Below are 12,386 nucleotides of genomic sequence, written 5' to 3' on the forward strand. Positions count from 1 at the left end.
AGTTTGCGTGTCTGTATTTTGACTGTCGTTCTATATTTATTAAACTTGAGCGGCGCATAAGAGTATTCCATTGGAGTATCCACTAGAAATTTAATATTCCGACTGTGGAACCTTGGTAAACAAAAGTGACTTGTCAGCCACCTTTGACTTCTAGTTGGACAAGAGGTAAAAAACAGAACTGATGTTTGTTACACCTCTAGTTCTTTTGCTTTTCTTGCCCCCGAATATTTTTGAGCGCTTCCTCTTATATTAACGAACAAGTAATTTGCCAGTGAATTTGACCAGAACAGCAGCGCGCACTCATTAAGGCTGCAATCTGAGCTCTCCGTAATATACGATTTTATTTTTGAGCTATACAAAAAAATTAGCTATATCTCTATTTGACACATTTCCATAGAACGAAAAAGCCAAAAAGGACAAGGACGAGTGAAGAAGACGAGAGAACTGAACGCAATGTGTAGTCTTCTTTGCCTGTCGTTATATCTTTTTTGCATCTGTTTCATGGACTTGTTTAAGCTAGAGAAGCTTTATGTTAACTCACAGCCGACGCTATGAGCTAATGGGTCCAGTAAAGAGTGTGAAAAGCGCACGTCGCTGAGCCTCTTCTGTTTATGATTGCTTCAGCGATGATAGAACACGTACAGAAAGAACATCATGAAGGTGAGGTTTTGACGATGCCTGATTGGTCCCATTTGCTCGCATCGTCGGCTGCGTCTGATTTGTGTGAAACGATGTACAGACAGCAGCCAGCCACATAAGAAATATATAACGAAAATAAAAATGTTGCTCCACCTGATCTTATCTGAAATCACACCAGTCGAATGCACATGTCACTATATAGTCCCCGGCATGGTGAGAACGGCAGGAAGGAGCTTCATTTGTCACGCCTCCAGCGTTAGCTCCTTACCTTCGACAATGCATCAACGTATCGTGCAACTCGCGCGCGCCAACACGCGCAAAGCAAAAAGAAAAAAGAAAAAAAAATAGTTACGGAGTGCGTGTTGGGTGGGGGTCAGGCTTCGAACGACACGCCATGCCGTTCTCGTTCTTTCAGGGAGTAATAATTGATCTCGCCCAGCTGACTCATAGCTGAATGGGAAGGTTTCTTTAAAGATACCGGACAAGATCTGATCTCGCATATATAGCTGATGCGAAGTGTATATTTTATATCTATAGTGTGACACGAGTGGACAGAACAAAATTGCGGCAATGAGCCGGCAGTTTCCGATGAGAAACTCGTACAAATAATGGATGATTATGAAGACATGTTTAATAATGGCGGACTATTTTCCGTTCGTTGTTCTCAAATCTCTCCTGCTTGATTGTATCTACATGCGGGCCAGGTGCGTTACTGGTTAACATCATCAAACTGGACTGGTCACGTGGGCTCGCTTCGTCCTATACCGCTCATTCACACTGGAAGCGGACCCGCGTTCGCAAAGCGGTTGCGAACGCGGTTGTATAAAGATTCAGTACAATTGCACGCGCACTTGATGTCATCGAGTGCACGCGCACTTGTACTGGATCTTTATACAACCGCGTTCGCAACCGCTTTGCGAACGTGGATCCGCTTCCAGTGTGAATGAGCGGCTAGTCCGGCCACGAGCTGATGCACGTATCACGACCCAGTTACCCATGGCAGGCACGTAGCCAGGGGAGGGGGGAGGGGGGGGCCTATAGAGCCCGGCCCCCCCCCCTCCCTTGAAATCTTCCATTTTGCTGAGACCCCCCCCTCCCTTGAAATCTTCCATTTTGCTGAGACCTCCTCTCCCCCCTCTCCCTCATACAGCATTTTGTCATCGGCGGATTCCCCCTCCCCCCCCCTCCCCCCTAAACAAAATCCTGGCTACGGCCTAACGCATGAATCAGCGATCGCCAGTTTTTTTTAGTTTTTATCTTGATATTGATACGACGTCATTCAATCATTCGTCATTCGTCATAACTTAGTCATTCGTCTGTAACTTAGTCATTCGTCTGTAACTTAGTCATTCCTCTGAAACTTTCGCCCCATTTCCCTTACTAGTACATGCTCTGAACTTCTTGAGCATATCATATCTAAACATCTACTGGCTTACCTTGAAAAATATGATATATTATTTAAATCACAGCATGGTTTCCGCAGAGGTCTTTCCACGACTACCCAGCTCATAGAAACTGTTCATGATCTCTCTCAAAGGATAAACTGTCGTGGTCAAACTGATATAATATTCCTAGATTTCGCAAAGGCGTTTGACAAAGTATCTCACCCCAAATTGTTATTGAAAATCAGTGCTGTCTTAAGAATCCAGCCATCACGAAGTGGTTTTCCTCTTATCTTTCATCACGGAAGCAGTATGTTAAAGTTGAGGGTAGCAAATCCACTATGTCCCCAGTTGTTTCAGGCGTACTAGAGTTCCTGTATAGGCTCCCTACGGGAGCCAGAGTTGCGCATTTGTTTTCCCCGCGCCGCCACGCCGCTATTCGCCGAGATCCATCACGTGAGGAACAAAGCATCCGTTGGCGTGCAAGAAAGCCACCTTTACGGTCGCTCCGCCGACGCTTCTCTTTCCCCGGCGTATGTTTCCCTGCTTTCCGCCTCCTTTTCCTCCTCTCCTGTTTTCCGTGCGCGGCGGCGCGCGCGGCGCCGCTATTCGCCAAGTTTAGTCACGTGAGGAGCAAAGCATCCAGCTCGTGCGGGAAAGCCGGCGCTACGGCCACGCGCCGAGGCTGAATGCGCAACTCTGCTACCGTAGGTAGCTATACAGGAACTCTAAGGCGTACCCCAGGGCAGCGTCTTGGGTCCTCTTTTATTTTTGATTTATATTAACGATCTGCGCAATGACATCTCAGTTCCAATCAGACTATTCGCCGACGATTGTGTGATTTACAATAAAATTGAAACATCAGCTGATCAAACCGAATTAAACTATAACTTAGAAAAAATTAGAGTAGTGTAACAATTGGCAAATGGTGCTAAACCCTGAAAAATCAGTCTTCATGTCTATTACGAGAAAAAAAATGTTTTGGCTTATAATTATTGTATTGCGGGTGCTGAGCTTGAGAGACTAAAAGAACATAAATACTTAGGCTTAATATTTACTCCTGATCTAAAATGGAACACTCACATTGATAACGTATGCATCAAAGGTAATAAAGCACTGTGGTGCCTTCGACGAAACCTCGCTATTGCAACTCCTGAAATAAAAAGTCTGGCTTATAAGACACTGGTAAGACCCGTCATCGAGTATTCTAAAATTGTATGGGACCCATATACCGTTACAAATTGCAATAAGCTGGAGAAAATTCAGCGACTCGCATCCAGGTTTATTTTTAATAAATACACCCACGTTCATTCCCCCACAATACTATGTGAACTTGCCAATCTTCCTACATTTGAATCAAGAACAAAGTATGAAAGGTTAAAGTTTTTTTTTTTTTCAGATTATTCATAATTGCGTAAAGAGAAGGAAATCTGAGTACTTTGAAATTTCCTCCACTGAATCCTCAAGACATCGTCATAGCATGTACATTCCGAATCCATCTGTTAAAAACGATTGCTTTAAGTACAGTTTTTTTCCGAGGGCTATTAAAGATTAGAATATATTACTTGATTCCGCTGTGTCATCTATGTCGCTAAATGAATTTCTGGAGCGTATCACTGATATTATTGTATGTGCTCCAAATTAAAACCCCTACAGCCTGTATAAAGAAATGTTTCACAACTACGAAATGATATTCGTTCCGTGAACTGCCGAAATAACGAAGCATCCCAATATGTCTGTAACCTTTGTGTATGCTTGCGTGTAAGCGTACATGTTTGTTTATTATTGTCCTTTTTTTCCACCCCTGTAATAGCCCTGTGCAAGGGCTGACAGTATCAATAAATGAATGAAATGAAAATGAATGAATTAGTACTAGTGTATAATGGAAAGTACTGATTTGGGGCACAAACCTCAGCTACAAAATATGAAGACCGCCAACACCCACGCTGGGTAAAATTCGAAAAAAAGCACCGATGACGCGTTTGCGCGAACGTTGTCGCGCAGCGTGCAGGTACTCGCGAACCTTACGGTATCACCAGGCTATTTCATGCACGACGCTCTGTTTTCTTCTTGACCCCGCGGTCACCGGTGCCAGTGAAAAAGCTCGACCCCTTTGCTCCGACCGATGCTAAGCCACATCTTGACACAGGCTATTTCTTATAGTATTCGGCACTACAAATCGTGGCACCGCTCTAACGAAAACAACACGGAGGCCCACTACCTGGGGGCATTACCTGGTACAATATTTTGTACGTATTACATGAAAAACTCGGCACAAACACACGTCTGTCTCTTTCCTTTGATGTTAAGCGTGGCACGTTCCAGCGGAAATTAGGTGACTGCTTGGACGGCTGTAGACTACATTTTACCGCTTTTTAAGAACATTTGAACTCCATTTCACTTCGCAATAGATAGAGATATTAACAGCCGATTCTGGTGGCTCCAACTGAACTCCAGAGTCTTAGCACCGGCAATATCACAAGAAGTGCTTCCAAAGTCTCTTCAAATAAACGGATACACAAATGCTCGAAATGCGTTTTTGGGGGGGCACCGGAACGGGGCCCGCCAATCGAAGATCAACGTAGAGAAGAGCCAGGCGACGCGTGATGACGAGGTAGCCAAGAAGGCGCCGTGATTGGTGGAGGTCGGGGAGAAATAAAACCACGTGGACGCATTTTGGCAAGTAAGAAACGGACGAGGAGTTGCGCGAGGACCAGACAAACTTTCACGGCGTAAAATCCTCGGTTCCAGCGAAGGCACGGGAACAATTGCTTTCGTTCCTCCCTGGGTCAATGCTTCGCCGTCAGTGATGAACATTGGACGAGCGCAATCATCAAAGCGTAATGAGCGTCGTGGAAACTGTTCAACTGTTCCCGCCGCACCGCGTAAACCCGAGTGCGGAAGTAGAACGAAATGCGCGCGCCGTAGTAATGGACCACCCGAGCGGGGAGTGACTTTCTAATGCCACTCCCGAGAGACGCTTAATAAGGCTTCCGCGCAGTTCATTTATGGAGCATCCGGCAGACGCTTCAGGCGCACACGCTTTAGCCCGCGTCGGGCAGCGAAGGCCGCGCCGACGAATGAGCACGACACGCACATTCCGCGGCGTCTCCACAGATCGCCCGAGGGACGGACGTTCGCGTGCCAGTAGCGACTTAGGCTTCACACCTGCCTGCAGAAGAAAGCCAAAAAATGCGGGAGCCGAGCTCACGGGCAGCAGGCAGACAAGGGCAGGCCTCGAAGCGACAACTCCATTCCCAGCAGCGCGGCCGGAGAGCGAGCGAGCGAGGCGATTTCCACGGGAACTTCCTCCCTACTTCACTCGACCCTAACCTGACAGTGCAGTGAAAAGCTACGTGCGCGTTTCGGAGCAGTTAAAGGTCTATCTTTCGCCACGTGATCACGCTCCCGCCCATACTCGGGTGCGGAGAGCGGTGTCGGGTGATGAACGGGAGGCGGCTGATTGGTCGGGCGAGCGGGCCGCTCTCACCGCACTGTCAGCTTAGCGGTGGACGGAGTACAGCCGCGTTTGTTGGGCGCTCAGACTTCGTTCATTACCGATGGCGTGGCCGTCGTCGTCGTGGGGTGAAGCAGAGCCAACAAACAAGGTGTGATTACCCGACGGAAGTTTGCTCACTCGATGCTCCTCTCGGTGGCGGCTTTCTTGTGCCAGCCTCGAGGGATGATTTGAGGGGGGTCGAGCGGGAAAAGAAAGAGAGGAGGCGCTGCTTCTTGTCGGTTGTGTGGCTTGCGTAGCGTGGAGAGCGGGCTTCTAAGCCAATGCCATTAGCTGCCCGGTTCAGGTGCCGCGGCAAATGATCGTCCCCCGTCACGCGAGATATGGGGGCCGTGACACCTCGCCGCGCTTGTGTGTTGGTCGTATACGCATCTTGGTAAGGTAGACTGGCCGGCGTGGCGCGGCGCGGATGAACCGGTCAAATGTATACACCTTTCCAATGTTTACAAATCCACAGCCCAGTATGCGCGCGTTCGTGGCTGTCGAAAGCGAGCAAACTGCGCTCCATCCATGTGCATAAAGTCTAGCGCCGCTTGGCAGAGGCTATTTATTGTAATGGTCTATATAGGCAAGGGCTCGAATTGTGCAATGTCTCATTGGCAAACGATGGCGGTTTTGTCCCGTTGTGTCTTCTGGTTTCAGCTTTGGACACGGCCTGTCGGTAAACTTGAACACTATAATTTTTTCGTATTTATCGCGAGACAAACATTAGGGACCCCTAGACTGGTCAAACGCAAAGTGGGGACCATAGATAACGGAGCGCGCCGACTGGATTTTCGCGACGATGGCGCCGCCGCTTGTCCAATCTGCGCCTTCCGCGAACTTTCGGCTCTCACTTTGCGTTTGACGAGTCTAGAGCACCAGATGCAGTGCGATTTGACGCCCTTGAAGATCTAGTTTTTACACTTTTAATCTACCGTGACCGAAATACTAAAAAGAAGAAAAAAAATTATCTGCCAGCGCAACAGGTAATATATATATATATATATATATATATATATATATATATATATATATATATATATATATATATATATATATATATATATATATATATATATATATATATATATATATATATATATATATATATTGTCAACATTCCGAGGACGCCAAATCTGTTTCAGATTTGAGGGCGTGGCAGTCACCACCGCTAAAGCTTATACGAGGCAAATCGCAACGCGTTTCCGTGTCCACGTCTATAGGTCCCCTACAGTTTAAGAGAAGTAGGGCGTGGCGTTATTATTATTACCGCCCTGCAGTCAATTAAATTAGGTTATTACACCCCGATAACAACACCGGAGAAGGAATCTGAAAGAAAGAAGTCCGAACGTAAGAGACGTTTCTTCCTCTGTCGTCGACTATAATTATCCAGACAACTCAAACACAGTTGACGATTTTATCGGACAATATACATATAGTAACGGCGGGTGGGCTCTGCGAGACGTAACAACGCGAGACTCAATACCGAGTTTTAAATAGCGTACACGAATGCTTTGCGCACGTACACAAATAGTAAGCAGTTGCAGTATACCGCGCTGCAGACGCACCCTCGCCACATGCAATTGAATAGCGCATACGACGAAAAAAAAAAGTATTTGCCGGGATTCATTTTAGTTGCGTGTTCTGTTAGCGTTGCCGAGTAAACTTCTCACATGCTATTTTTGATTTAATTCCGTATGATACCAGAACGACATGCTCCTCAGAAAAGAAAAATTTTAAATAAAAACGTTTTCAATAATTTTATTTAAAATTAACTTAAGCCGCAACTGTCTGGTCAAACGCGCTTTTCTGCGGAGTACGGAAGCTATACGTGTACGAGTACGTAGCAAAATTCGACCGCGGTGCCTTCTTCAATCATTCTGGAGAGACGGCATGTTTATCGATGCTATATTGGTAATAAATTCGATTTAATTCGATTCATTTTATTTTATTTCCTCCCATGTTACAGATGGGAGATGGAGGCAGGCAAGAAAGCTGCAGAGGTGCAGCTTGACAAAGTCCCCTATTGACAGATCGGCTGACAGGAAAAATGCCATACTATAAGGCAGAAAAAAACAATGAAATAGATAAAACATCTATCGGAAATAGGATAATACTTTGCGTATCGCTTGCTTATTTATCGCATTTATACAGATATTTTATTTTTATTTTTTTTTTTTCATTTAGGGAAGGTTGGATATCTGTGCTAAATTATCTAAAGCCCATAATTAGTTTGAGGAGGGGGCACTTTCAGGGAACCGATGATTGAGAATTTTAAGCGATGTCCCGTACGTTGTCGAACGCTTATATGATGTATATTTTTTTCTTCCTACTTCCTGTTTAAAAAAAGCGGTTCGGTATGTGCGCAATACTACGCATTAACTACGACCCAAATTGCTTTCTTCTGCAACATCAACAATTTGTTCAGGTTAGTACTTGTAGTTCCCCAATCAAGGTGACAGTATAGGATAAGAGAGACTTTAATATTGCAGTATAAATGGGTAGCTTTCCAAGTTGGCAGGATATGACGATACTTGTATAGAAGCTGTATGACATTAGCAAGTTAAGAGTAAGGTTTTCAAAATAAAAAAAACTATGTTCGAAAAAAAAAAATTTCCCGCCTAACAAATTCAATCTCAGATTAGTTCAATATTAAATTTGCGGTGCCATTGCGCACTGAACTTTTCGCATGAAAATAACAGCTTTATTTTTTTACTTTCATTTGTTCTTAATTTAACCAAGTGCATGACCTAGTGATGTCCAATATGGAGCAGCAACTCCAGTGATTTTCTGAAGAGTCGGCAGTTCGTCGGCGACGAACCGCGCGATGAGTAAGGCCTATAGTGGTGATCAGATCACAGCGCTCTTGCAGGCGGTGAACATTTTGACTCTGCACTCCTGCAGCTGCACCGTGATCGGCCTCGACTGCGGTAGGACCCGCAAGGACTTGCCGAGCTGAACTCCGCGTAACTTCGCGTAACGCTCAACTAAGTGAACATCATGTCGCCCATGACTGCCAGCCGAGGTAGCACTCCTCTTAAAACTAATGCTCTCGCTGGGTCCGAGATCCCCCGAGAACTTCCCACAAGAGACCCGCAAAGCACGCTAGACCGCAACGCAATCTCCCTAGAGTTACGTACGTGTGCGCAATACGCTGGCGTTTCTGCTCGCGTGCGCAATCCCCAGCCGCAACTTCCTTGCACACGGAACACTTTTAAGTATACGACCCATCATCGCCGCTGCGTATCCGACGAGCCCTAACCGCGTTTTGGATTGCGTCATGACGACGGGGCTATTTCCTTGCGTATCGCGAGGCCTTCGGGTATATTTTCTAAAACTCGCTAATGTCAACACCCCGCCAGCCTTGCTTTACCAACGGATATCTTGCGAGAATACTGGCATTATTCACGCACGACGGCTGGCTGCCAGTAATATTCCGGTAGCCCCAAAGCTCGTCCAGTCAGGTTGACCCTGCATGCGTCCGGGCTACCGTGTGGCCCCAGTCTTATTAATTCAGCTGCTTGTAATTATCGGGTGACGACGGATGGGGGGGCCGCTCTCTTTTACGGCGGCGGTGCTCACGAGCCAAGACAGGAATGGAGGGGATCCCCCCCCTCTATGCGGGCACACGCGTTGGCCGCGTAAAAGTAGGAATTATGCAATGGCCCGGACCTCGTTCAACGGGGGTCATATCCCGGTAGCCGATCGATGGCAGTGACTGCGAGAGACTTTATGACCTTCGCTCTCCTGCAGATGTCCCATGACCAGGACGATTCTGAAACACGCGCAAAATGTCCGCGCACGGTGCGTCTGTTTATGGTGTGTGTGTGTGTGTGTGTGTGTGTGTGTTTCTGTTTGTGTGTGTGTGTTTGCGTGTGTGTGTGCGTGTGTGTGTGTGTGTGTGTGTGTGCTTGTGTGTGTGTGTGTGTGTGTGTGTGTGTGTGTGTGTGTGTGTGTGTGTGTGTGTGTGTGTACGCGCATAGATGTTTGCAAGCATCCGTGCTTCGAGAGCTAGTCTGGCCACCGCAAATAAAAGAGGCTTTGTTTGGGCGCCATTCTGGAAAGCGTGGGTACGCCTCGGCGATGCTTGACTATCAGACGATCTACACACACCAATAGCAAGATGGCGGCACCCAGAGGTGGTACTTGCAAACGGCTATACACGCTAGAAAATACCTGCCGGTGTGCTGCCCCGCAATCGGTGCAGATAGGAGATATCAGTTAGGAGTAAAATATTGAAAACTGAAATCGAATTGAAAATAGAATATTGAAGCGGTACTTTAGGGACCTATCGTTGGTAAATGCATTGATGTCACAGACCATAGATGGCGAATAATACTTTAGTAGCGTCTCCCAACAGAACATTACTAAGGGGATCACTTTGCCGAGTAATACTGCACGGCAGCTCGAAGCACTTCAAACAAAAGCTCGCGTTGCAGAACCCCGAGATTCTGGGTTTAGTAAGCACTCCGGTCAGGATGAGCATCGTATACCGGTGTGCGATCGTGTGTCACCACTGATTGATGCACGTTAAAGATCCGAGGCGACTGCACTGGTTAAATTTCTCACCTACAACGGAGACATTGTCTAAACAAAAACCCGACCCAACATCTTCACCACATTGCACGTCGGTCAACGTCAACTAACACGGCACTTGCACGTGGAAGAACCTTTCGTGAATGGTTTATTTGCAAGAAAAGACCTCGAAAGGCTACATCTGACGAATCAACTTCGCCCTACTGCCTCACTTTGTCTTGATGTCCTCGCTGCTTAAGCCCGTAACACAATTACTTTTATGCCCTGAACTGAGCAGGTTTCCGTGAAACGTTACGTGGCAGGGTGTTACGCTTGAACTTTGATCTTCCCGGCTAAATGTAGCGGGAATTGTTCAATGACGTTTCTACGGACTCAGTGTCAATAGAAAAACATAAATGGAGCAAACTTCGATTCACGTTTCGTGGATAATGTTGGATTGGATGTCATCTAGGATGGCACCTAATCGAAGCCGAACTTGAACTCATGCTCCAACCCACGGCCTTTTTCAAGTACGCGCACGCTTAAAGGGAGCGGATCTCGACGGCAGCAAGCTTTTGCATCTCTGTACGTTTTTGCGTTAATCTGGATGTTTAAGAATGTGTGCTTAGTGACCTATTGTAAACGGTTCACTTTATAGCGTAAGTAGCTGCATGGCGGAGAAAAAAAAAAAAAAAAACCCTGCCAGCTCTTCTACTTATTCCAGCAAAAAACAACAACAAGAAACATTTGTTGGTACATGTCACATTTTTTGTTAATGCTCATCTGCCCACATTAACAAAGCCTAAAAACTAGCTCAACTAAAATCCGAAATGTTGTCAGACTTTTCACAATATAGCGTCTACAAAGCTACACACCAAAAGCATTTCATAGTCCAGTCAACATTCCCGCATCTGGCGTTATCCGTCTCATATTGCTTACCGCTTTTTGCCACGTCTATGCTGCAAACAAAAAGCCACGACGGGCTCACCTTCTCGTTCTGGTAGGCGGTGACGGCGATGAACTCCGTCTCCTTGAAGACGTACGTCCTGAAGGTGCTGTAAGGCAGCTTGAGGATGTCGTTGGCGCGCACCAGGTGGAACCGGGGCTGGTACTTGTGCATCGAGTTCAGGATCGTCTGCCAGTGGGACAAGAAGAAGCCCTGAACGCCTACTCCAAACGTCATTCGCCATAAAAGCAGATGCTTCGCACGAGAGCAGGTGCGTAGCTTTCGCTCTCACGCAGTAAATCACGAGAATCGGCCGCAAATACCGAACAAAATGGGAAGTTAGTCCAGCGGGAACACCGATAGTATCATGATGTGGGTGAGGAATATCTCGCTGAAGAGAAACTATAACGTACTAGTTACCCATTTTGGGTCCCGTGCAGACGAGAAACTGGGGTAAATTACTTCGAAAAGCGTAGTTTATTTACACGTATAACAAATTTTCTCCAAGATTAGTTATGGCAATTAGAGTTTCTTAGCGCCAAAACAGTAGTTAATTACAAGTATCAACTCGTTTCAGAACCAAAACCTAGCATTTAGATTTCTTTGACACTTCAATATGTACTTCAAGGATGCTGGTGATTACATTTTTCAGCACTGAGACAGACTTGCTAATTTCTTGTCGGATGGTAGGAGGTTTATTTTGCGACGTTTTACGTTTGCTCCATATTTCTTCATGTAGTACTTGATTAATGGCCTGTTATAAACGAAGTTTTTGGGCACATAGTATAGAAGCCCAATCGTGACGACAAGTGGGATATTTAACGGAGATCTATTCACTACATTTTAGTCAAAATTAGCGCATGGTTCCTATAAGAAACTTGCTGAGCGTCATCGAAAACTACTGAATTTGTAACCTTTGGAAAGGTTTGGAGCATGTGGGATTGATCGTGCGCTCAAGTTAAAGCTCGTAAAACTTGCGGAAGGCTGGCACTATACGAAAACGCGGACGATAAGAGACGGAAAAACCGCGTGGACGCGTTTTCGCACCTCGAGACTTCAGCCTGTTGCACGAGTAGGCACTTTAGCGCACCACTGCGGCTTCTTGCGCGCTTCAAACCCGTCCGACATTTACCGATTTAGTGGCATTCGGTGGCGCTCATCAAGTTTGCAATTGCAATCATATGTTTATCTTTAGTAATTAAAAAACGATAATTAACGAAGTTTCCTTTATCGTCAGACTTGACGTGGCAAATAGCCCCCTATATTATTCCATCCTGGCTGTATAACTCAGCTACACAAAACGCATCAGTGCAGCTTTCGCGGCGCTTTCAAAACAAATCCGTGAAGCCTAAAACAAACAAACACACACACACACACAAATTATATTTGAAGTGCACTGTCAATA

The 12,386-nt window shown here is 46.1% G+C and overlaps 1 protein-coding gene across 1 annotated transcript in view; it reads right to left on the bottom strand.

The window, feature by feature from the left end:
• LOC8030988 (optomotor-blind protein) overlaps positions 1–12,386 on the bottom strand; it is a 94,244-nt gene that overhangs the window by 9,200 nt on the left and 72,658 nt on the right. The window contains exon 3 of the mRNA XM_042290979.1: positions 11,024–11,170. Coding sequence (XP_042146913.1) covers positions 11,024–11,170 — 147 coding nt within the window. The remainder of the gene's footprint in view (positions 1–11,023; positions 11,171–12,386) is intronic.

The sequence above is a fragment of the Ixodes scapularis genome, unplaced genomic scaffold, assembly GCF_016920785.2.
Source record: "Ixodes scapularis isolate PalLabHiFi unplaced genomic scaffold, ASM1692078v2 PGA_scaffold1__304_contigs__length_218370807, whole genome shotgun sequence".
NCBI lineage: Eukaryota > Metazoa > Arthropoda > Arachnida > Ixodida > Ixodidae > Ixodes > Ixodes scapularis.